Below are 24762 nucleotides of genomic sequence, written 5' to 3' on the forward strand. Positions count from 1 at the left end.
CCTCAATGTATTAAATTCAGCAGCGTGCTCTAATACAACCTCAGTTCATGTAGAGAGAGGCTTCAGGCTCAGAGTATGGTTTATACGAGCACACCGCGATAAGAGCTCCGATAAAGACGAAGAACAACGTCACAGCGATGTGTTGTATCAGAGTTATTTCTTGTTAAATCATATTTCTCATTCAGTTCAGTTTTATTTATACAAATCACAACAACAGTCGCCTCAAGGAGCTTTATACTGTAAGGTCGACCCTACAATAACACATACAGAGGAAACCCAACAATCATATGACCCCCTATGAGCAGCACTTTGGCGACAGTGGGAAGGAAAAACTCCCTTTTAACAGGAAGAAACCTCCAGCAGAACCAGGCTCAGGGAGGGGCGGGGCCATCTGCTGTGATTGGTTGGGGTGAGAGAAGGAAGACAGGATAAAGACATGCTGTGGAAGAGAGACAGAGGTTAATAACAGATATGATTCAATGCAGAGAGGTCTGTTAATACATAGTGAGTGAGAAAGGTGACTGGAAAGGAAAAACTCAATGCATCATGGGAATCCCCCGGCAGCCTACGTCTATTGCAGCATAACTAAGGGAGGATTCAGGGTCACCTGGTCCAGCCCTAACTATATGCTTTAGCAAAAAGGAAAGTTTGAAGCCTAATCTTGAAAGTAGAGATAGTGTCTGTCTCCTGAATCCAAACTGGAAGCTGGTTCCACAGAAGAGGGGCCTGAAAACTGAAGGCTCTGCCTCCCATTCTACTTTTAAATAACCTACAGTGAGCGATTCACCGAGTCTGTCTTTAGACAGAAGAATTCACAGGTTTCCAACTAAACAGCATTTTACAGATTTAAGATAAAAAAAATATGTGTAGCTCTAGAAATAATATTAACCTTTAATCCTTTTCTGCTCCTGTGCATCGACTCTCTGAGAGTATCTGCTCCATCTAATGAAAACTGAATTTTGTTTCAAATAATTGTTGATTTTGCAGCAGTTTTTAGGCGTTCAGGAGTCCTCCAGTGTTGACTGTTCACCTCTGACCCTGGTCACGTGGGTCAGAGGTGAACAGAGGTGTGTAGGAGGCTTTCAGCTGCTCGTATGTGCAGCATGTGTGATATTAAATATATATGCTTTCAAACATAAACGCGACACCTCAGCAGCAGAGGGATGAGCCTGGCTGTCCCAGCCAGCATCCGCCGTCCGCTCCCGTTACATTCCTCATCTTTCAGAGCGTGGATCAGTTTTCCTGAGCGCTGACAGCCGGCTGCTTCGTCACAACAGCAGACACAATGGTGAGATAACGTCCCCGCTGAAGCTTCACGCTGTCGTCCAGATTTCTGTTAATGCTGTTCCTGCTTTCATTCCAGGCAAAGTTCCTGACTCAGGATCAGATTAACGGTAAGATGCTGACACGTGTGCCCTTGCTGTCCTGACACAGCTGCTTACTGCTGGAACTTAAACTGATGCATTCAGATGACGAAGTGTTGACCGTGATGGTCTCTGTGCAGCAGGAAGGACAGGTTATTATTTCAGCCACAGGCAGCAGGACTTTAATCAGACAGAAGAGTCTTGTGTGGCCGCTGCGGCACAAAGCAGCGCTTGTTCCAGTTCAGCTGACCTCCCTGACCCGCTAACGCGATCAGACAGCGAGGGTCCGAGCGCAGTGTTTGCTAATGAGGAGGTATTGCATCCAAACACTGATTTTCAGTCTGCTTGTGTTTGGTGGTTTCTCATCTTCCAGTCTGTTAAACTGCCGTCAGGGCTTCCCACGGGACACAAGTTTATTCTGACACAGGCGAACATGCACAGATGCAGCTTTTATTCACTCATTTTACAATCAGTTTAGTGTTTTCAGCAAACTTAGTGTCTGCGTGGATGACAGTCGAATCAGCTGGGAAGAGTCATTAAAAGATGAAGATCGTGAGATTTCCCTGATGTTCCAAACACAACAATGGAAAGGGAAGAAGTGGCTTTTCTTGTTTGAGTTGTTAAAATCATTAAAATGTCTTTAAGTGTCAAACAGTTTGACAGGATGGAAGAGTGGACTGGAAATATCTCAGCTGAGGTCACAGGATGTGTTCTCGATGTGCATCCAGCCTGTGAAACACCAAAAGTCCCAAGAGCTCCATCTCAGACTCTGCAGACCTCAGTTAGCAGGTTAAAGGTTAAAATCTGTGACAGTGCAGCTAGAAACAGACTGAACAAACAAGACTTGTCTCTCTAAAAAGAACAAGGCAGCACATTTTAGTTTTTCAAAGCCTAAAATCCTGCTCCTCACATACAAGGTCTTAAATAATCAGGCCCCATCTTATCTTAATGACCTTGTAGTACCATATCACCCTATTAGAGCACTTCGCTCTCGCTCTGCAGGCCTACTTGTTGTTCCTAGAGTATTTAAAAGTAGAATGGGAGGCAGAGCCTTCAGTTTTCAGGCCCCTCTTCTGTGGAACCAGCTTCCAGTTTGGATTCAGGAGACAGACACTATCTCTACTTTCAAGATTAGGCTTCAAACTTTCCTTTTTGCTAAAGCATATAGTTAGGGCTGGACCAGGTGACCCTGAATCCTCCCTTAGTTATGCTGCAATAGACGTAGGCTGCCGGGGATTCCCATGATGCATTGAGTTTTTCCTTTCCAGTCACCTTTCTCACTCACTATGTATTAACAGACCTCTCTGCATTGAATCATATCTGTTATTAACCTCTGTCTCTCTTCCACAGCATGTCTTTATCCTGTCTTCCTTCTCTCACCCCAACCAATCACAGCAGATGGCCCCGCCCCTCCCTGAGCCTGGTTCTGCTGGAGGTTTCTTCCTGTTAAAAGGGAGTTTTTCCTTCCCACTGTCGCCAAAGTGCTGCTCATAGGGGGTCATATGATTGTTGGGTTTCCTCTGTATGTATTATTGTAGGGTCGACCTTACAGTATAAAGCTCCTTGAGGCGACTGTTGTTGTGATTTGTATAAATAAAACTGAACTGAATGAGAAATATGATTTAACAAGAAATAACTCTGATACAACACATCGCTGTGATGTTGTTCTTCATCTTGATCTTCGCCTTGAGGTGACTGTTGTTGGCACTATATGAATAAAATTGAATTGAATCAAAGCTGCATGTAAACAAAGAACAAGACTTCAGCAGCTTGAAGAAACCAAAGACCTCATACAGCCGTCAGCACGGTGGAGGAGGGACGATGATCTGAGTGGACCATGAGCTCCTCTGTAGAGTCAGTGTGAGGCCGTGTGTCCCACAGCTGAAGCTTGGACCAAACCGGCTCATCAACAGGACAAAGATCCCAGCACAGCAGCAGATCTGCAACAGAACGACTGAAGAAGGAAAGAATGGAGCTGCTGCAGAGCTCAGAGAGCTGTGCATGAGCGGATGTTGCAAACCTCAATGAGGCGACGCAACTAAAACTCCTCCACAGTGATGAGGCAGATAAAGACATCACTGCACGTTATTGGTGCTAAAACAGGTTCTTCGGCTGGAGTGAATGCAGAGTCCTGTGAAGCACGGCTGTGTATTACATAGTATGTACAGTGGCTTGCAAAAGTATTCGGCCCCCTTGAACTTTTCCACATTTTGTCACATTACAGCCACAAACATGAATCAATGTTATTGGAATTCCAGGTGAAAGACCAACACAAAGTGGTGCACACGTGAGAAGTGGAACACAAATCATACATTTTGTACAAATAAATAACTGCAAAGTGGGGCTACCTCACAGCCACACTCTTTGTGGGCAAGTTCAAGGGGGCCGAATACTTTTGCATCCACTGTAGTATGTGAACAGATGTAACCTTGGTACAGAAAGATAAAGGCGCCTTTGAGGCTCATTTGCAGCAGATGGGACGGGCACGCGTGTCCGATCGGTCTCGCTGCCTCTGGAGGAGCTGTGAGTGAAGTTTAACACGTTTGTCTCAGGAGTGAAGGCTGAAGTTGCTCTTTAGTTTCCTTTGCACCTTGTTAGCATCATCCACCTTCTCCCAGCAGGTGACGCACTCAGGCTGAGACCTGCTGACATCACTGATCCTGCTCTGTCCACATGACAAAGCAACAATGTGGACTCCTGCACATGTGTATAACGTGTTCATGTGTCCGCAGAGTTTAAGGAGTGTTTCTCGCTGTACGACCGCCAGCGGAAAGGCAAGATCGAAGCCAAGGAGCTGATAACAGTGATGCGATGCCTTGGGTCGAGCCCCACCCCCTCCGAGGTCCAGCGCCACCTCCTGAGCCACAACATGGGTAGAGTATTCCCGAAATCATCCTTCCGACTCCTTATTTCTGATTTCTGAGGTGACGCAGTAATAACTCAAATCAGGGAAAGTGCTGAAATGAAACAGTTCAGCTCACCAGCCCACGAGCAGCGCAGCTATTTCAGTGAGCAAACCAAGCATTTATCACCTCATGTGATCTTAATGGCTCCATTTGTGTTTATCAAACCTGACCTGCTTGCTTTGTCCCCTGTGTTGCCTTCATCTTCCTCACCGCACCAACGGAGTCAAAAACATGTGAAAAGTTGTCGGAGACGCAGATGATTGATTCTCTCGGCCTCCACTTTCCCCCGTATGCTCACGAGAGGCTGTGGAGGTCCTGGAGGAGAGTGTTACTGTTTGGATAATGTTCACCTTATTTTCCAAAGACTGGAGACCCCGGGGCAGATCCCTGAGATCAGGTCTCTCAGCTGGGTCAGGTGGAGGACGTGGCAGAGGAATGAGACCCTGATATGCAAGATTGGGCTGGTATTTCCATCATGTTTGACAGAAGGGGCTGAGATAAATAATCCAATGTGGACAGATTAATGGATTTACCTGAAGATAAAGATTTTAATATCCTGAGATCAAGAAAAAGTTATTCAGTCATTGTTGTAAGAAGACAGCAAGCCTGAACGAAGCTCCTGTTTCCATGTCAGCGCCCCTGAACCGTAGATTTCCTGGAAAGCTGCGAAAGTTTGAGGAGTAATTTTAAATTTGCTGTAGTTTTGATATTTGTGTCTGTTTCCATAAAGGAGGTGATATTTGTTTTTCCTTGTTTCTCTCATACACACTGAGATCAGCCTGGAGGAAGCTGTGTGTGTTCTGGTTAATTAACTGCATATCGTCAGCAGCTACCTCACAGCCACACTCTTTACATTTGCTTTTATTGCTTTAGTGTTTGCTCATTTCATATACACTGTGTGGTACTTTCTCCCCCGCCCTTCCCTTCTCCTGCAGTGGCCTCATTTCTTTGTGCCAGTAAAAGCAGATCTCTGTTTTCTTTCTGCTCACAGGCCGGGAAGGAGAGCTGGACTTCTCCACCTTCCTGAGCATCATGCACCGGCAGCTCCAGCAGGAGGCGCCAGAGCAGGAGATTTTGGAGGCCATGAGGATGGCCGACAAGGAGCAGAAAGGCTTCATCCTGGCCTCTGAGCTGCGAGCCAAACTCACCGGGCTGGGAGAGAAACTGACAGACAAAGAGGGTGAGTGTCTCCTAAAACCACTCACATTTAACCCTCTCGAGGCAGGCGTTGCAGATTTGCAACAGTTAAAAACTAACAACCCGATTACCCCACATACATGTTTTATGAGTTTTTTTTACTCAGAAGTACCACTGCAGGTATTCTCTTGTGCATTAGCAACAAAAACTTAATTTGAGCCTGAGAGGGTTAATCCAGTCGCCTCAAGGTGCTTTATATTGTAAGGTAGACCCACAATAGTACATAGAGAGATATACCCAACAATGACCCCCTATGAGCAGCACTTTGGCGACAGTGGGAAGGAAAAACTCCCTTTTAACAGGAAGAAACCTCCAACAGAACCAGGTTCAGGGAGGGGCGGGGCCATCTGCTGTGATATAAGGAAGACAGGACAAAGACATGCTTTTGACAAGTGGAAGTGAATCCTCGTGCACGGTGTTGTTACAGGCAGCAAAGTTACTGCTCATTGAGCTCTGCAGTTTTCAGCATTTCAGACTTTTAATCCATTTCTACACAGAAGTTGGTGACAGTGAAAACAGAGCTCTGCAGCATCACAAACCAACAACTCAGCATTTTGCTTCTTTGTTGCCCACAGATGGCTGAGCGAGATTGTTTCTGTAGACTTTAATACCTGAAGCCTCACATAGCAAGAAGAATGCGTGCTGTTATGCATGTGGAATGAACACGAGGAGTGTAGGAGCCATATGAGTTGTTCCTTTTTTGATTAAGTGGGTTGGTTTAAATGCAATCACTGTACTGGTGCACGGGCGTGGGGCGTGACTCATGGGTGTGTTAGGTGGTAAATGTGGTTGCACTCACCTGTTCACCGCACCTGATGTTGATGAGCAGAAAAGTAGGGTGAGCATGAGGGGAAACCTTCTGTCGACCGCAGCTTGAGTCAGCTTGACTGTAACTTGATGTATGGTTTATGCACTAATTTATGCCACAGGCCGATGTTGTAGTTTGGTGTAGTAATTGGGGGAATTTTTTGTGAGTTGCAGTTATTTTGTTTGTGCAGTCTGTGCATTTGTTTAATAGTTTGATCCCATGTGCTGATTCGTATAGTGGACAGTACCATGTGGAATAAAAGGAGCAAATAGTACAGAAGTGCATCTCATGTGTTTCCTGTTGCGCGTCATCTGTGTCCTCATGTTTAGCCGTTGGTTGGAGGAGCCGCAATAAGGAGGTTCATAATATTTTGTGTTCTTCTCCACATCCTGCAGGGTTTTGGTTTGCACTCGTCTGACTGGTTCCCATTCTCCACTTTAACTGCTGATAAAAGGTCGTTTAAGGAGCTCCTATCAGAACACGTCATTTCCCCGAGGACGCGTCTAATCCATCTGAATGATTGTGTCGTTTCCAGAGAGAGGGAACACCTTACACTAATCCATCCTTCTTTCTTTCTGTTGCTTTCATCATTACTGAAACAAACTGGCTGCATCTCTGTTTAAATGATTGGCCTGTTAGTAGAACTGCCATGTTTGATCAACACATCCACCAAGTCACTGACGGGTCAAAAAAGTGCAACGCTAAAATGCAATTTAACTTAAAAAAATGCTAATAGTTATTGAAACGTTTAATATAAAAACTACAGAAATGGCTGGTTTAGTTTAAGTTCAGTCAAAAAGCTCATGAAACATGTCGGTCTTATTGGTAATTAAAGTATTTTATGTCATCATTTCTTGATCTAAGTAGCTCTCTGAGGCTCTCTAAAGAGAAGGTTGAGAAGCAGGAAAGAGATTTAAAAATGCTCCCAGTTATTAGAAATGGACGAGTCCACTGTAAGAAGAGTCATGAGTCGTCCAGGATGTTTTGTGATACTTCAAATAAAAGAGAAACAAATTAAGCCTGTCCTCATTTAGAAGAATATTACTGCAAAACTATTTTGCACTGAGCACACTGTGCTTTCAAAGAGCCGCCTCTTTGGAAGAAAGCGCTCTGCACGACTAATTAAAGATAGACTTGTTTGGCTGAAACAGACCATCGATGTTTTTAGCGCAGACTAAAGGCGCTGAAATCCAAAAACAACTGTGGAGCCCGATGGAAGAAATGCTCTTTCATATCAAAGAGTGCTTGAAGCTAGTGTGAGGCTATCTGTCCGAAAGTTAAAACAAAAGTCCAACTTTGAAAGTAATAATGATGCTCAGCACGCTAACAAATACACCAAGGAATGGCTCAGAAAGAAGAGATGGAGGTTATGAAACACCAAGAGCCCCAAAATCCCACCGAGGGAAGAAAAAGACATCATAGAAAACCTTCAAATACTTTTTGTAACTGATGAATTTGGAGAACTTCAGCATTTGGCCTGGCTGTGCTGTTACTTTTTTAACAGCATATTACATTAATATTTATTTTTGCTGAATAACGTAGCAGCTTCAGCTTCTCCTGTGGTGGTGTTCAAGCACTCGGCTGTTATCAGTTTCATCTGCGATGCCAAAAAACCCAACACAGGCTGTAAGGCAACATTTATGAACAGATATGACTTTCTATGAAAACTCAATGAAAGGATCTATTACTCAATGTCAAACATATGTTGTGTAGCGCTTTGCAAAAATCTCGAGCCACTCTTCATGTCTTTACATCCATGTAGGTTCACAGTCATTCAGGTCCTGGAGCTGGAAAAAAGAAGGAAACATGACGTCCTTTAGTTTGTGAAGACTTCTTCATAAATGCCACGGCTTTATCGAGAGGCTGTTTGGTGTCTCCAGTGTCTGAGCACTCCTCACTGCACTGCTACACTACGCTGTTTAGTTTGTGTCTGAGTGTGTAGCGTGGTCTGAAGTGCACTGGGATGTTGAGACTCTCCTGAGTTTCTCTGATAAACCTGCTACATCAGGGATGAAGCGTTGTTCTGTTTGTCCTTCTCATCCTCCATAGCTGGTGTCTGATCTTCTTTTTTCTGCATCTTTGCTGATTTGATGAGAGCCACATGTTACACATGCTTCCTTTACGTGTGCGTTCCTTCTTTCTCCCTTCAGGCTTAGAGGGAACATGTTCTGCCTGGTGTTGGGTCCTGTTACTCCAAGTCTGTGTTCCAGAGGGTGATGGGAGTCAGAGAGGAGGTACTGGTCCATGTGTGTGGGCTTCTGTAAACTTCAGTGTTGAGGTTTCCATTGTCCTCAGTGTTCATGGCACTGTTATCTTTGTGTCTTCCCTGGTGTATTTGATGTTTCTATCCAGATTTGATTCCACTTCTTGGGTTTTGATTTTGACCCAGGTGTCGTCCATGTATCGGTATCATCGGCTAGGTGCTGTCCCTTCCTGCATGTAAACGACGGGCGATCGTGGCTCAAGAGTTGGGAGTTCGCCTTGTAATCTGAAGGTTGCCGGTTCGAGTCCCGGCTTGTGAAGCGCTATGCAAATACAGACCATTTACCATTTCAAAGGTTGGACACACCAGGGAGCCCATGGCACATCCATGTTTGTGTCTGTAAAAACCCTTGTTGTGGAGGTGTATCAGGGTGAAGCTGGTTCTGTTTTCTGTCTGCAGTTGTTTCCTGACAGTCTCTGCTGCCTCGGTTGTAGGGATACAAGACTGAGACCACATCAGAGGACACAATGGTTTCATCTGGATCCAGTGCAAGTTTCTGGACCGTGTTGGTAGAGTTGGTGGGGAGCTAGCATGGTGGCGAGGTTCTTGGAAATGTTGTAGGAGGCTGAGTTTATACTGATACCCTGTCACCCGCCGTCATGTGGGACCTGTGAAATTCTCTGTAAAGGGTTTTAATGAGAACTTTATTTAAAGAAATTGGCATCTAATTTCCATCATTTTATTCAGGACAACCTGAATGATCAGAATAAATATGCTTCATTCATGTGACATGAATGCACACACTTATGGCCCTGAAACAGAATATAAAACTAAATATCAGAATTTCCTTCTAATCACAGACAAAAGCTGATGATTGGTTTGCTTTTCTAAAACTGGAGCTGCTGACAGGGAGAAGAATGGATACACACTTTCTACAGGTTTCTATTACATCTGGAACAAATGAGTTAACTGTGATTGACAGCTGTGTCTGTGTTTTCAGTGGACGAGCTGCTGCAGGAGGCGGGTGTTGGAGCAGATGGGCGGGTCCACTGCGAGCAGTTCGCTAAAGTAGCGACACGCTGCCACAGAAAGCACTGACGTCACAACTGACATCCTCTCTACTGTCGAAACAACGACACTGTGCTCAAGCGTCTCCACGTAGTCAGAGTGTAGATAAAGTCAGACGTTTGGAGGCAGGTCCGTCTTTCACTGCAGCTGCAAACTTTGCATGTGACAAATAAAAGGCTTGACTGGTGAGAAGGAATATTTGCAGCTGGAAGAGCAGCCGCCTTATTTCTATTAGAAGAGAAAGAAAACAAAGGGACCATCTGACGCACAACACACAGTAAAAATAAAACCTTTTGTTCAGAACATGCTGCCTCCTTTGATTATTGTTGCTATACTTCAAGCTTTACTTTAACTTCACATGAACTGGCAGCCAAGTGTCTCATCGTAGAGACCATCCCCATCATCATCTCAGGTCGCTGTGTTTGCACAAACTGACATCAGTCAGAGGAGAGTCTGTTCCCTCACTCCGGGTGTTCCTGCTCTTACACTGGAACGGCGCAGGAACTGGGATGGGATGGTAAAACTGACACCTTTGACTGGCCCCATTAACTTTTATCAGTTTTCCCAATTTATTATAATTTTTTTGTAACTACAAGTTTAAACCCCCCCCCCCACAAAACTCAAAATAGTTTATAATTGGAACAAACAAAGAGTTGATTCGTTGGGGACAAAGAGAGTGAGTCCGCTGCCAGACTGATACCGTCAAACTTACAGATGGTGTGTTCCACATTTTCCACGAGGACCTGGGAGAAAAAACCAAGACGACTGGAAAATAAACGATGACACTTTGGTGATCCGATCTGTCGAGGCGTGGACGCTGAGGGTGTGCTGTGGTATCTGCACCGACAGATGCTTCACCTCCTGTAAGCTGCGAGGTTTTTGTCCAGCACGTCTCACACATGCACGATTGGACTGAGACCCGGGAATCTGGACGCCGCCTTCTAACATCAGCTTTGAGGTTCTTGCTCCCTGACACCTGCAAACAGGAGCCACGATGCAGAGATAACCAGTGCATTCACTTCACCCGTCACTGTATCCACTCTAACAATAAATATAAATGAAACAAAAAAACCCACTGATGTCAGCAGCCTCCACCTGTCCGGAGAGGCTGGCCGACGCAGAGATGGCACCAAACCCCAAATTTCAGTCTGAGAATAACTCAGGAAGAGCTCCAGACCTGAACCAGAGCAGCACGGCTGCTGCTGGATTATGTAAAAGTGAGTGATCAGGTGACACTTGTGCAGAAAAGTCAAGAAGCTGCAAACAGGCTGTCAGGAGAAGTACTGATGAGCAGATATCGAGACGTTTAATAGGCCTACATCAAAGAGAGAAGATAAACATCAGCTGTGATCATTTCTCATGTCAGTATCAAATGAAGAGGATGATGAGGCACGAAACAGAAAACCTTTTCATCTTTTCGTGTATTTATTTTTAAAAAGAAAAACTAAATGGAGTCAAGCTGGGAGATTATTCCGCTCAGAGGAAGTTATTCCATTCCATGTCTCTATCCTGGACTGCCCCTGATTTTGTTTTGTTGTAAAGACTTTATCAGTTAATCAGCATCGATTCAGCCAGAGTTTAATAGTCAGAGGAACATCTCTAACAGGGACGTGAAGTTGGCTCTGAATGTGAGAATGTGAGGTCCTGGAAACAGCTGACAGAGAGGACGCCTGTGCAGGGGTCACCGAGGTGTGTTTGTAGCGGCCGGTGTTACTCGGGCTGCCTGTTTGAGTATTTCTGTAACTCCAGCACACAAAGTGAACTTGCCTGATGTTATAACTGCTTATTGGTCTTGACTCATATTTTTGACACTATAAAGTTCTTTTACAGGCACAACGAGCCAAAAAAGACAAGAAACTCAGAGGGAGAAATCAGAGAATATCAGAGCCAGGCAGAAGAAACCGATTTGGATCAGAGAGCAGGGTGTAGCTGAGCTGAGTCGTCTGGCTGCCAGATGCCAGCAGGCTGATGCAGACGGATGAGCGAGGCAGATTACTGAGGATCGGTGTTAAGGAGGTCGAGGGCTGCAGGAAGTGGGTTACAATCAGACAAACAGATCCTTTAATTGGTTATTTGGTCAAAGTGGAGCAGAAGCCGGGGCAGGTACGACTGGCTGCAGGCTGATTGGACGTCAGGTGCTGAGTGAGGGACTGAGCGAGATGGTAATAAGAAGAACACGGCATAAAGATAAAGACGTGATAACAAAGTATTCGAACATAAACCCAACAGTATTTAAACTGTTTTGTCGTACGGTGACCTCAGACAGACGGCAGGTTTCGGCACATTGTTGCTTGTTTTTCCCACATCAGTGTGTTTGTGAACAGGAAGTCCTTCGGGATTTAAATCCTGACAAAGAAAGATTTCTGTGAAAAAAGCAGTGAAACTCAAACACTAGAGGAAGTGCAGCTTTTGCTGCTTTACTTCTGCACCCTGGAGGTTGGTGCTCGGTAATCAAAGGCTAATTCAGCTGTGACACAGTCCCAGACTCGGTGCTCTTTGCAAGGATCCTTCCTTTCTCCACGAGCGCCACATCTGCACCACAAACACTGCTTCAATCATCTTCCTCAGGAGAATATTCCACACTAAACCGTCCTGTCATTTCCTGTTAGCAGAGTTTTATGTATGGAAAACCCATCAGGCAGGTTTGGCTGCAGTCGAGACAAACCTGCGTAACCGTCCTCTAGTAATTCACAGTGACATTTCTTATATAATCGCTGGAGGAGGACACAGGTTTGAAAGCATTGCTCTGTCAGAGTCCTTTGGAGCCGGTTTGTGACGGATGTTTGGATGACGGCGCTCGACTTTCCTTTCCACTCTTCTGTCTCCAGAAGTGCTGGATCTGCATCGTACTGCACGCCTGCTGTTATTCACTCTGACCCACAAACTGTCTGCAGCGGGGCTGAATAACTTTCAGCACTAACGGTCACGTCGAGGCCTCACCGGCCTGCTGTCTCTGCCCTCATTAATACTGATTATCAGACAGTTCACCCACACAGGCGCTCGGCCGCTCTCTGCGCTGCATTCCTCCCTATCGTGTGACGAATCTCGGCTCATGCTGCAGTCACCGGAGGGCGCAGGTTTGTAGAATCGAGTGGATTTTAAAATCACAGTTGAGTCGAGCTGAAAAGCCAACGCTGTGAGAACATGTTTCAATTGTGTGAATGGATTAAATTCAGTTTTATTTATGGAGGTGAGGGACAGTATGGCTTCTCTTGCTTGTGGTCCTTAAGTAAATTACTGTAGTTAATTAGACGGACTTTTCCCAGCAGATCTGCCCAGATGTCCGTCTTCCATCCACCTGCTCCAGGTGTTTGTGCCCGAGTCTTCCCAGGAGCTTTGCTGTTGGGGCCGTTTGCCCCTGGTTGGATCTACAAAGCCAAATCAGTCCTGGGTGAGGGGCTAGCCTAAGCATAGCTCGCACGAAAGGTGATACTAGTCAGGCATCGAGTGATGCATGAACAAAACTGTGTTTCCCAGCACTTTCAGTTATTTTGGTCTCGGACTGAGTTCCATTTATTTTTGCTGATGTTCACCAGCTGCACAGCTGTCACACTGCAGCAGCACATGGTGCACACAGCTGTGGTCACTCATCGTGGGCATGAATGTCATTTTTTTTAATGATTTCTTTTTCAGGATTCATTTAGATGAGTTGGTTTCCTGGTACCGACCCGACTTTAAGTGTAGTCCATAAACTTTTGAAAAGACCTTCCAGAAGCTTAATGCTAAGCTGCTTTATCCAAAACCAGCTCTGATGTGTGTTTGGGGTCATTGTCCTGCTGGAACACCCGCCTGTGTCCAGCTGCTGATCTGAGGTGTAATTGCAGATTTTGGAGTCCGTCCTCCTTCATCACTCCAGAACCACGGCCCAGAGCGTGATGCTGCCACCGCCATGCGTCACAGCTGCAGTGTTCTCAGGGTTGAAAGCCTCACCTTTGCTCCTCCAATCAGCTCCATCTTTGTCTCGTCTGACCATCAAACTTTTGGCTCGTCCACGTGAGCTCGTTGATTTTGGAGCAGGAGCTTCTTTCTTAGTCAGTCCATGGAGATGTGAGACTGGCTTCACTGTGGAAGCGCCACTGTGACGGTGTGACAGTTTGGGTCTTCTTCCTTTCATAAAGTGGCACATCTGAATAACTTGTTCAGAAATGATTCACAGACCTTCACAACTTGTGGAAATGCGCAGTTCATCTTCTTAGAACGACTCCAAGAACCTCAGAGAAGATCCGAGTCCTTCCGACGAGTGCTGTCAAACAAATGCTTTTAATTTAAAGTGTCAACCACGATCACCTACGAGAAGTTAACCGACACCGTAGAACCTTCAGCTCCATTTATTAAAGATGAAAGTGAGTGTTTGTGAATATTTGAGCCTGTTTGTGTCACGGGTCTGGGTCCGTTGGACCCAGTATGTGGAGTTTCATGTTTTTGTTATTCCATGTTTGAGGTTATTATGTTTTGGTTTTAGTTTGCATCAGGGATTGTTTTCTTGTTCTCTTGTTGTGTTTATGATGATGATTATGATGTTTATTATTTGAGTTTCATGTTTAAGGATTTGTTCTCGGTTGTATCTCACGTTTGGTTTAGTTCAGGTTCCATGTGTCATTCTGTCTGTCTCTCAGTGTCAGGTCTGCGTCTTGGTGTGGTGTTCTCATTTCCTGTTTTATTGTGAAGGTCTGGGTCTCATGTGAGTGTGTTCAGTTTTACCTCTGTCTCGTCTTGTTGATCATTCCCAGCTGTGTCCACCACCTGTGTGTAATTCCCCTGTGTTTCTCTGGGTGTATTTAAGTCATGTCCTCCGTCATTGTAGTTGCTGGGCCGTCTGTGTATTCCACCCTGCCTCATCTGTGTTTCTACCATGTCTCACCCGTGTGTTCTCCCTGCTGTCCGCCGTTAGTCTCTTCTGGTCGTTCTCGTTAAGGTTTGTGCTCTGTAGTTTAGTTGATCCCAGTATAGTTTAGTTCTAGCTCCATTTGCCGTTTGTATTTACTTTCATGTTCAATAAACCACCTTTACACCTTCACGACTGCCTGCATTTGGATCCTCCTTCATTTCCTCCACACGGCTCACCTCACTCGCCATGACAGTTTGCGTTTGACAGCAGAGAAATAAATTCAATTTCTTATACACACTTCTTGTTTTTCATTAAAGATGTATACTGTACAATCATTCCACCCTGGAAAGAGAAAACGTCAAAGAAATCATTCAAAGTAAGAATGTGAAATAAATTCACACAACCTTTAACTCTGCAGCGAGGTCACACAGCAGCAGTCTGCAGGCTTTCACCAGCTTGTCTTCATGAATATTCTCAGCTCTGTATCTGCCGTGGTCACAGAACAGTCCGAACATGGTGTAACAACAGACAACTCGCACATTACGTTCATCTGCAAGATTACATGCAAAGAAGAACGCAATACGGAGCCTCCATCCAGTGACGTCAGCGTGACGCAGCTATTTCCAAATATGACCCAAATATCTGCACAAAAACCTCACTGTGTGTGTTACTGTCAGCATGTTTGCACGAGGCACAGGCGGCGTCAGTGCGCTGAAAAGTGTCTGTCAGGTAAGTCGGGGGATCGCATCTTCTGCTCTGTGGCTCCAGAAGCAGCAAATCCTCCTGATAAAGCGCCCCTCCCTCACCTCCCTCACCTCTTCACCTCCCAATTCAATTTAATTTAATTCAATTCAAATTCTTTATTGTCCAACAAGGGGAAATTAGTTTAGCAGCAGGATAAAAGTAAACAGAACAATAATATTAAATAATAATGACAATAATAGTGATAGAAAGTCACAGGACACTTGTTTGCCATTAAGGTGACAGGATGCAGTGGGGATAAAAGAAACCTGGAGTCTTTTAGTCTTCCTTGGAGGTACTCTACAACGGCGGCCGGAAGGCAACAACCAGGGTTTTAATAGTTTTGCAATTTTCATTAGTTTTTATTTTTATTTCGTTTTGACTTCAGATTTTCAATTTTATATCAGTTTTAATTAGTTTTTACCAATTGTTTGCTAGTTTAGTTTTTATTTTTTTTTTTGAATCCTTAGTTTCAGTTTAGTTTTGATTAGTTTCAGTTATAGTTTTAGTCGTGTTTGCAAAAATTAAGTCCAACAAAATCCCAGTTTCATCACATCAGTCATGCTCTTCTGCTCATCCTTGGGTATGTTGCTATTCCAGCTACCATACCCTGCACAGGTCGCCTGTCTGTCGCAGGGCTAACACGCAGAGACAGACAACTCACATTCCCACCTATGGGTTCTTTAAATAAATAAATAAATAAATAAATAAATGAATAAATAAATAAATAAATAAATAAATAAATAAATTAGGGCAGATGAACAACCATTGATACCAGGCAACTATAAAATGTATATCTACGCCCCAATGAGACTATAAGTCTTGCAGCACCGGGTGTTCGTAATTTTGGTTCAAGTGAATTGATAAACTTTTTGAAGGCAATTGACTCACAGTTATGTAGATGTCCCCGTCCTGTTGTCTCGGGATGCATCACGCTGCCTTGCCTGGGGTTAGCTTCTGTTTCTGGGGATGAGGGTTGAGTGTGCTCCCTTCTCAAGCTAAGCTAGGTTAGCCTTCTTGTGTGAGCTTTTCAAGTGCACTTTAAGGTTTGTGGGATTTTTCCCTTTAGAAATGTCCCTCATAATTTGTCTCTTTCCACTACAAGACACTTGCTTTATCCAAAACACAGTCATATTCAAAGTAATCCCAAATTGGACTCTGGCGCTTTCTCCTGACTTTTCCTGACATGATTCTGCGCGTGGGCGGAGCAGCAACACAGACGACTCGACTAACGTGCTGCCACCTGCTGGCATAATGAGACACGGCAAGAAAAAATCTGGAAACTAAACTTCATTTTCACCCTCGACTATTGTAGGACACGCACACATCAATGAAAACTAAACACATTTTTGCTATAAATTCAGTTAATTTTAGTTTTGTGAACACTCATTACAGTTTTAGTTAGTTTTCCTTTTTTTGTTTTTATTTTTATTTCCGTTAACGAAAATGTTTTTTCACTTCTACACAGCAAATTCAGCATGTCCAAATTAACACTGTCAGATTTGACTTCAACACTATTAAAGTGTCTATATGGGTCCACACCAGAGAGTGTTAATTTAACTCTTTTTGGAGAGTTGGTACGTTAACTCTGATTTAGTGTTAAACACCAAATCTGTCTGGAGTTGATAATTTAACACTTGGTGTTAAGAGTTTATATATTAACTCTCAAAGAGTATTTTAGTTTAACTACGTAAGAGTTATCTTCTAATTCATTCTAAAAAGCGGGAATTTTACTGTTCTGAACTTCTAGAAATTTCTTTTGGAAATAAACATTTACTAAAAAGATGCAATGGTTTTTGAAAAACATTTATTCTGAACTGTGCACCACAATTTCAAAACATTTTCTGAAAGATGTAACAGTGTACATGTTCTCACTTTCATTAGAATTTTGTTTATCAAAAGGTCTGACATGGTAAATGCAAATAACAGCGCCCATGTGGTTTATGAGAACGACACACAGAGTGTTTCACTACAGACGCAGGAGGCTGATGACACGGCTGAAGGAAGACTCTCCGGCTCGGTGATTCTGATTGGTCTCAGCGTGCCGGCGCCGTGATGCGTTCCTGACCTCAGACTGTTCATCCATCATCGGCCTGCAGCAGCTTTGGCGGCCTCAGCAGCAGGATTCAACGCTGCTGACGTGCTGATGAAGCTGAGGGGCGTTAATGCGCTCTGAGGGCATTAAAACGCCGGTGCTGAAGCAGGAACATTAGGCGTGCGGCGTCTGCGCCGGGCTTTACATCAGCGCTGGACTCTCACAGTGTCGTGCACAGTTTGCTCTCCGGCCTGAAAGCAGTACGATGCATAATAATAAATCTTCTCCCACTGATTTATGGATCAGCCGCTGAGCTGATGTTTTCATCGTTTGCATGTGAAATCAGGCGTCTTTCGGCTGTTTTTGACCAGAATGATCAATCTGAGGAAAATTCAGACCTTCGTGTTTTTGCATTAGTCATATGTGAGACTGCATGTTTCCAATATTCGGTTCGGTGTTTGACCTTTTCTGCTCTCAGAGCTTCAGCTCCTGTGGGACTGGCCACCTGCCCGGGCTGAAGACGATCGATGGATGGAAACTGTCCTTCTGTGAAATGCTCCTCTCTGCTCCACCTCTCCTCCCTCCTGTCTTGTAAACATAATATAATCTGCATGTGTCAATCAAATTACCTCCAGATCTCTCATTTTTCATGTGATTATTAAGTTATTCATCCATTTATTTTATAATACTTTATCAATACATATCAGCGATCAGAAAAACAAAATATTAATGCGCTGTCTCGTGATGTGAGAGGTGATGTCACGGGTCTGGATTATGATGAATTATTCTCTGTTGATCAAAGTAGGAAAAGGAGAATAAAATGAGAAGATGTCAGTGAGAAGTAAGACAAATAAAAGTCGTACAAACTCATTTTGTTTTAAACCCAAGGAGTAAAAGCAGGTTTTCAGACGGGTTTTGAAAGTGTCTGATGTGAAGGAGCAGTTTGTTCCACAGTTTAGGATCAGTCCCAGCAAAGACCTGGTCTCTGTGCTTTAATCTGGACCTCAGGACAGCTTTGACCTGCAGACCTGAGCGATCTTGCAGGAGTGTACCAATTCAAAACATCAGAAAGGTATGAGGGTGCTAACCCGTGCAACGCCTTAAAAACAAATAATTAAATCTTAAAATCAAATGGAAAACTAACTGGCAGCCAGTGTAATGATGCCAGTGTGGGAGATATATGTTCTTGCTTGCGTGTACCAGTTAGTAACTGTGCTGCAGCATTTTGGACCAGCTGCAGATGGCTAACTGATGGCAGGCTGACACCAGCTGTCCTCAACATGAAGAAGAAGGCTTTCAGGAGCAAAGTGAAGGAGGAGATGAAAGCAGCACAGCGGGAGGTGAAACGCTGCCTGAGGGAAGCAAAGGACACCCACAGGAGGAAGGTGGAGCAGAAGTTGGAGAGGAACAATATGAGGGAGGTCTGGAATGGTGTGAAAACCATCACAGGCCACAACACCAAGAAAAGCACAGTGGGGGGGGGGGGGGGGGGCTGTGGAGAAGGCAAACGAACTCAACAACTTCTTCAACAGCTTTGACCAGCCCACAACCCCCCCACCCTCACCTTCACTACAGAGTCCAATCCCCACTCTCCTGCCTCCCTCGCTTCCCCCCCTTCCTGACACCATGACACCCCCCTCCTCCAATCCCTCTCTCAGCAGCAAGACATCTCCCCCCCTCCCCTCCTCCCAAACATCTCCCAGTGTCACAGTGGATCAGGTCAGGAGACAACTGAGGAAGCTTCGCCCCAGAAAGGCAGCAGGCCCAGACAAGGTGTGTCCTAGGATGCTAAAGGCGTGTGCTGCTGAACTTGGGGAGCCGCTACAACGAGTCTTCAACCTCAGTCTGCGACTGGGGAGAGTGCCCGCCCTATGGAAGACATCCTGCATCGTCCCGGTCCCCAAAAAGAACCGGCCCAATGAGCTGAATGACTTCCGACCGGTGGCACTGACGTCACATCTTATGAAGACTCTAGAGCGGCTCTTCCTCAACCTCCTCCGACCACAGGTACAACATGCCCAGGACCCACTACAGTTTGCATACAAGGCGGGTGTCGGAGTGGAGGATGCCATCCTGTACCTCCTACACAGAGCCCACTCACACCTGGATGGGGGAAAAGGCACGGTCAGGATCCTGTTTCTTGACTTTTCCAGTGCCTTTAATACCATCCGGCCCTGTATGCTTCAGGAAAAACTGAACAGGATGGAGGTGGACCCCTGCCTGGTGGCTTGGATCTCCGACTACCTCACCGACAGACCACAGTACGTCAGGCTGAAGGACATCACGTCTGACACTGTGGTCAGCAGCACAGGAGCACCACAGGGAACTGTGCTGTCCCCTCTTCTCTTCACCCTGTACACCTCTGACTTCTGCTACAACTCTGAATTATGCCACATTCAGAAGTTTGCAGATGACACGGCCATCATGGGGTGTATCTGGGATGATCAGGAAGAGGAGTACAGAAGTCTGGTGAGGAACTTTGTCGCATGGAGTCACACAAACCACCTGCAACTCAACACCTCAAAGACTAAGGAACTGGTTGTGGACTTCGGGAGGTCCAGAGAAGGTCCACTGCCGGTTCAGATAGAGGGGGAGGAGGTGGAGGTGGTCAACAAGTACAAGTACCTCGGGCTGTGGGTGGACAATAAACTGGACTGGTCATGCAACACAGAGCACCTGTATAAAAAAGCCCAAAGCCGACTGTACTTCCTCAGGAGGCTGAGGTCTTTTAACATCTGCAGGAAGCTCCTGAGGATGTTTTACCAGTCGGTGGTTGCTGGAGTACTTTTCTATGCTGTGGTGTGCTGGGGGAGCAGCACAGCAAAGAAGGACTCATCCAGGCTGGAGAAACTGATCAGGAGGGCTAGCTCTGTGGTCGGCATGAAGCTGGACACTCTGGTGACAGTGGCAGAGAAAAGGACATTAAAGAAACTGATGGACATTATGGACAATGCTGGGCATCCTCTGCACACGGCCATAAACAATCAGAAGAGTCTGTTCAGTGACAGGTTGCTTCTCCCAAAGACAAGAACTAACAGACTTAAAAACTCCTTTGTCCCACACGCCATCAGACTGTTTAACTCCTCTCTGGAGGGGAGAGGGAGGGGAAACAGGAGGACAAAGGAGGGGGGAACAACTAAGCTGTAGTGCCTCTGCACCTCACTGTGCAATACCTTTTGTTAATAGTCAACGGTGCAATAGACTCAATACTTGAAATGTGCAATTCACTTGTATTTTTATTTTTTATTCCTATTTATTCTATTTATCCCCTTTGTATATTTTATTTATATTTGTTTCTGTATTTATATATATGTGTGTGTGTGTGTGTGTGTGTGTGTGTGTGTGTGTGTGTGTGTGTGTAACTCTGTAACTTCTGTCGGTGCTGTGCTTTTTTGGAAATCGAATTTCCCAGAGGAACCCACCCGAGGGATTAATGAAGTTCTATCTTATCTTATCTTATCTTATCAGAGTAAAGACAGCAGTCGAGGCATGAACAGCTCTCTCAGAGTCTCTGAAACATGGTTTCACTTTGCAAGTAGCCAAAGATGAAAGAAACTGGACTTGATTACAGCGTTAATCTGTTTATCAAACGTTAGATTAGAGCCAGAGATCACTCCTATGTTCCTCACAAAGGCTTTTTAAAGAAAATACATTTCTAAAGGGCCAAAGTTGCAGTGGTCACAGGGACCAAACACAATCACCTCAGTTTTCTGTTCATTTAAGCTAATAAAGTTTAAATGAACAGCACGGTGGCACGGTGGTTAGCACTGTTGCCGCACAGCAAGAAGGTCCTGAGTTCAATTCCACCATCAGGCCGGGGTCTTTCTGTGTGGAGTTTGCATGTTCTCCCCGTGTTTGCGTGGGTTCTCTCCGGGTACTCCGGCTTCCTCCCACCGTCCAAAGACATGCAGCTTGTGGGGATAGGTTAATTGGATAATCCAAATTGTCACTAGGTGTGAATGTGAGTGCAAATGGTTGTTTGTCCCTGTGTGTTGGCCCTGCGACAGACTGGCGACCTGTCCAGGACATACCCCGCCTCTCGCCCTGTGACAGCTGGGATAGGCTCCAGCGCCCCCCGTGACCCTGAAAAGGAGAAGCGGAAGCGAATGGATGGAAGTTTAAATGTTCTCTTCTTCCATGTTTTCCAGTATTTGCTTTTCCCGTTCCTGTTTGTAATTTCGTTTCCGTGTTGAGTTACTTGTGTTTGCATCTACATCCTGTCGCCACACAGACGCCCGTCACACAGTCATCGTGGGTCACTGTTGGCTGTTAGCTGCAGGCTAACACCTGCAGACAGGTGTTGTGCTGCGTCGCTGCTGGATACAGAGCTGCTCCCACCTGCCTTCGCAGCATCACCTCCTTCATCATTCGCTTGTTATTTTCTTTGAGTCTTTTAATAATCCTCCTCTGCTCACACAAACCCGTCTGTGCAGTAAAATATGAACATAACAAAGTGCACGAGCCTCTAAACATCTTCTTTATGGCCGACTGACAGACGTGTCTCTGGGAAGCACAACAAAATGTAAGTGAGGATATTACTCAACATACACATCAATGAGAGGGAGAGCCAATCGGCGTGCTGCTGTTTAAGCGTGGTTTTCTGCCGCAGCGCGACAGATTTGTGGATATTTCCCCCTGTTTTTATAACATCGTTAAAACAATGAGTTTATTTTTCAGTTTGACGAGAAAGTGGCGAGCGGGAGTGAATCTGTCACGATGAACATGCTAGAAGCTCTCACAGTCTCTGATTCAGCATCCTGACTTTGTGAAGTCCTTTTCCGCCTCCTCTTCACCCACGCCTTCATCATTTTCCTTCAAAAAACTTCTTATGTCTGTCTTGAAGTGCTTTAGCTGGAAAGCCACCACATCAACCTGACGTGCAGCATCAATGACTGGTGAAGGCTGAGACGTTGCTCTGGGCTACAAAAAAATGAAACATGGTGTTGTAATAATCATTTGGTGCTTTAGAAGTGATTAGGCTCCAGCAGCTGAAAGCACTTTGCAGTGAGGGATGAGCTGAAGCTCAGCAGATGGAGATGGATGAGAGCGCGAGCTTCATGCATCAGCGCGGTGTTAACGAAGCGCTGGTGTTTGTGAATCACTCTGATGAAAGAGCTTCTCCTCGCGCCGTGTTGTGAATATAAAAAGGCATTGAGACGCCCCGTGGAGGGTTTGGATCGCCGAGGTCACCGAGAGGGGGCGGGGTTCAGTTTGCCCAACGGCTCGAGGGAAATGTGACATGTGTTGGGGTGAAGATAGCGAACCACTTTGGCCGGGGTGGGCGGAGCTCACGTAGAAACATAGAAACAGTAACGTCCTGGAGCTCGCTGCACAAACGTCATCACCATCATTATGTAACAGCACAGTAAGCCAATCAGCTGACATCCTAGCGCTGCACGTCTCAACCATAAAACAAACATTCAAATATCTGTTTCATCATCTGCACTTTATTACCGACACCAAGATTTTACGACATTTTTATACTTTATTTAGAAATACCAATCCATCATTTATGAGGATTTACATCAAGAACAAACAAGTTGTTTAGAAAGTCTGTAGGATTATGACAGAGACGAGCGAGCAGCAGCAGTCACAGGGTAACGTGGAAAGTACTGAAGCTTACTCATTTAAGGCTGAAGAGTTTAGTTGAGCTTTAGTCTAGTTTCTGTTTCTTCTTTGTCTCCTGATTTACGAGTCTTTCCCTGTGCAGTCTGTCATGTGTTGTCATGTAAATGGTAAATGGTCTGTATCTGTACAGAGCTTTACACACCCAGTCATCCACACATTCACACACATGGCAGCTACGTTGTAGCCACAGCCACCCTGGGGCGCACTGACAGAGGCGAGGCTGCCGGACACTGGCGCCACCGGGCCCTCTGACCACCACCAGTAGGCAACGGGTGAAGCATCTCGCCCAAGGACACAACGACCGAAACTGTCCAAGCTGGGGCTCGAACCGGCAACCTTCCAATTACAAGACGAACTGCCAACTCTTGAGCCACGATCGCCCGGAAGGGACAGCATGTCTACGTTCCACTATATTTCCTGTTTTATTTTGAAAGTCTTGTGTGTCCATGTTCAGTGTGTTTAGTTGTACTTCCCCTGCGGCGTTCAGGTGCATTTGTGTCAGCTGTGTTTCCAGGTGTTTCCACTTCCCTCATCACCCTCGGGTCCTTACCACAAACACACCTGCTACTCAGCCATGACAGTTATCACGCTACTTTAGGCTGCTCGCCTGTGCAAATGCGTCACCTGATAATGCAGGAAATTGTCTCCAGAGTATTTAAGAGTTTCTTTAGTTTACTCAGATAAAGTCAGGTGAACGGTGAAAGCACATCTCTGCAGATTACTGTGTTCATCTTTCCTTTGACCCTGACGAGTCTCTTCGTTCTTGCTGCAGAAAAACATCCCCGCAGCATGATGCTGCCACCACCGTGCTTCCCTGTTGGTGCCGTGATGAGCTCTGCCTGGTTTCCTTCAGACACGATGCTCGGCATTCAATCTCAGTCTCGTCACACCAGAATTTTGTTTCTCGCGCTCCGAGAGTCCTTCAGGTGGCTCTTGGTAAGCTCCAGGTGGGCTGTCATGTGTTTTTTTTACTGAGGAGTGACTTCCATCTGACCACCCTACCAGACAGGCCTGATTGGTGGAGTACTGCAGAAATGATTGTTCTTCAAGAAGGTTCCCCTCTTTCTAAGGAGCGATGCTGGAGCTCGGTCAGAGTGGCCATCACCTCCCTGACTAAAGCCCTTATCTCTTATCCCCATTCTGGATGACGGAGGCCGCTGTGCTCACTGGGACCTTTTCTGTGCTCGATACAATCCTAAGTCGGAGGTCTACAGAAGTTATGTGCTGTCCTCGCCCTGAGTCTCTTGGTTTCACCAGCTAGACAGCGAGATAACGATGCTCCAATAACCAGACTTATTTTCCTTTTTGCGCTGATTTATTGAAGAATGGCCTCTGACCATTGCCTTCTCTTTGACCATCGTAAAACTGAAAGTACAAAATACTGTATTAGCTAACTAACATTGTAAACTAGCTTGTTACACTCTTACTGCAAGCTAACAAGATAAAACGTTCAAATGTACAAATTATCGTACCATTTTTACACAAAACAAAAGATAATAGTTATTTTATCGACACTCATACTTACAGACATATCTTGTCCAAGGCAACAACATTTTAAGGTCCGTATCAGCTTAGAACGATAACATTACGGTATCACTTTCCGCCAACTTTTATTTCTTCTTCACGTTCTCATTTTTTCCTTTCCCAAAGTAACCGAACCCAAAGCAGCCACTAGAGGGAGCTCTAGGGCAGCTTACAACTATAATATCCGATTTAAGTTATAAAAGGCAGAACAAGTTACCTTCTTCAGCTCTGAGACTTATTTCTTCGAGCTGTCACTAAAGCTCATGATCATCTTTGACACGGTCGTTCACAGTTCAAAGCTCCTTCTGGCTGGAATCAGAAAACTGTCCACAGGTGAAGCCTGAGACCACCGAGACCAGACCCAGAATGAGAAAGCATCCAGATTCTTTATCTCACTGGTTAGTTTATGTAATCACTAACCTAATGGAGCTCTGCCAATTGTCATCAGGACACTTGCAAA

At 45.3% G+C, this 24762-nt stretch overlaps 1 protein-coding gene across 2 annotated transcripts; it reads left to right on the forward strand.

The window, feature by feature from the left end:
• The first annotated feature begins 31 nt into the window (after positions 1-31).
• calml4b (calmodulin-like 4b) lies at positions 32-9849 on the forward strand. Of its 2 annotated transcripts, XM_026172406.2 has the most exons (5): positions 32-1288; positions 1364-1394; positions 4097-4237; positions 5262-5450; positions 9479-9849. In XM_026172406.2, the coding sequence occupies exons 1-5, from the start codon at positions 1286-1288 to the stop codon at positions 9574-9576; spliced, it is 462 nt and encodes a 153-aa protein (XP_026028191.1). In that variant the 5' UTR covers positions 32-1285; the 3' UTR covers positions 9577-9849. The 2 variants fall into 2 exon arrangements, with proteins under 2 accessions (XP_026028191.1, XP_026028190.1); XM_026172405.2 differs by having other exon boundaries at positions 1283-1394.
• The last annotated feature ends 14913 nt before the right edge of the window (positions 9850-24762 follow it).

This window comes from Astatotilapia calliptera, chromosome 7 (assembly GCF_964374335.1).
Source record: "Astatotilapia calliptera chromosome 7, fAstCal68.1, whole genome shotgun sequence".
NCBI classification, from domain to species: Eukaryota; Metazoa; Chordata; class Actinopteri; order Cichliformes; family Cichlidae; genus Astatotilapia; species Astatotilapia calliptera.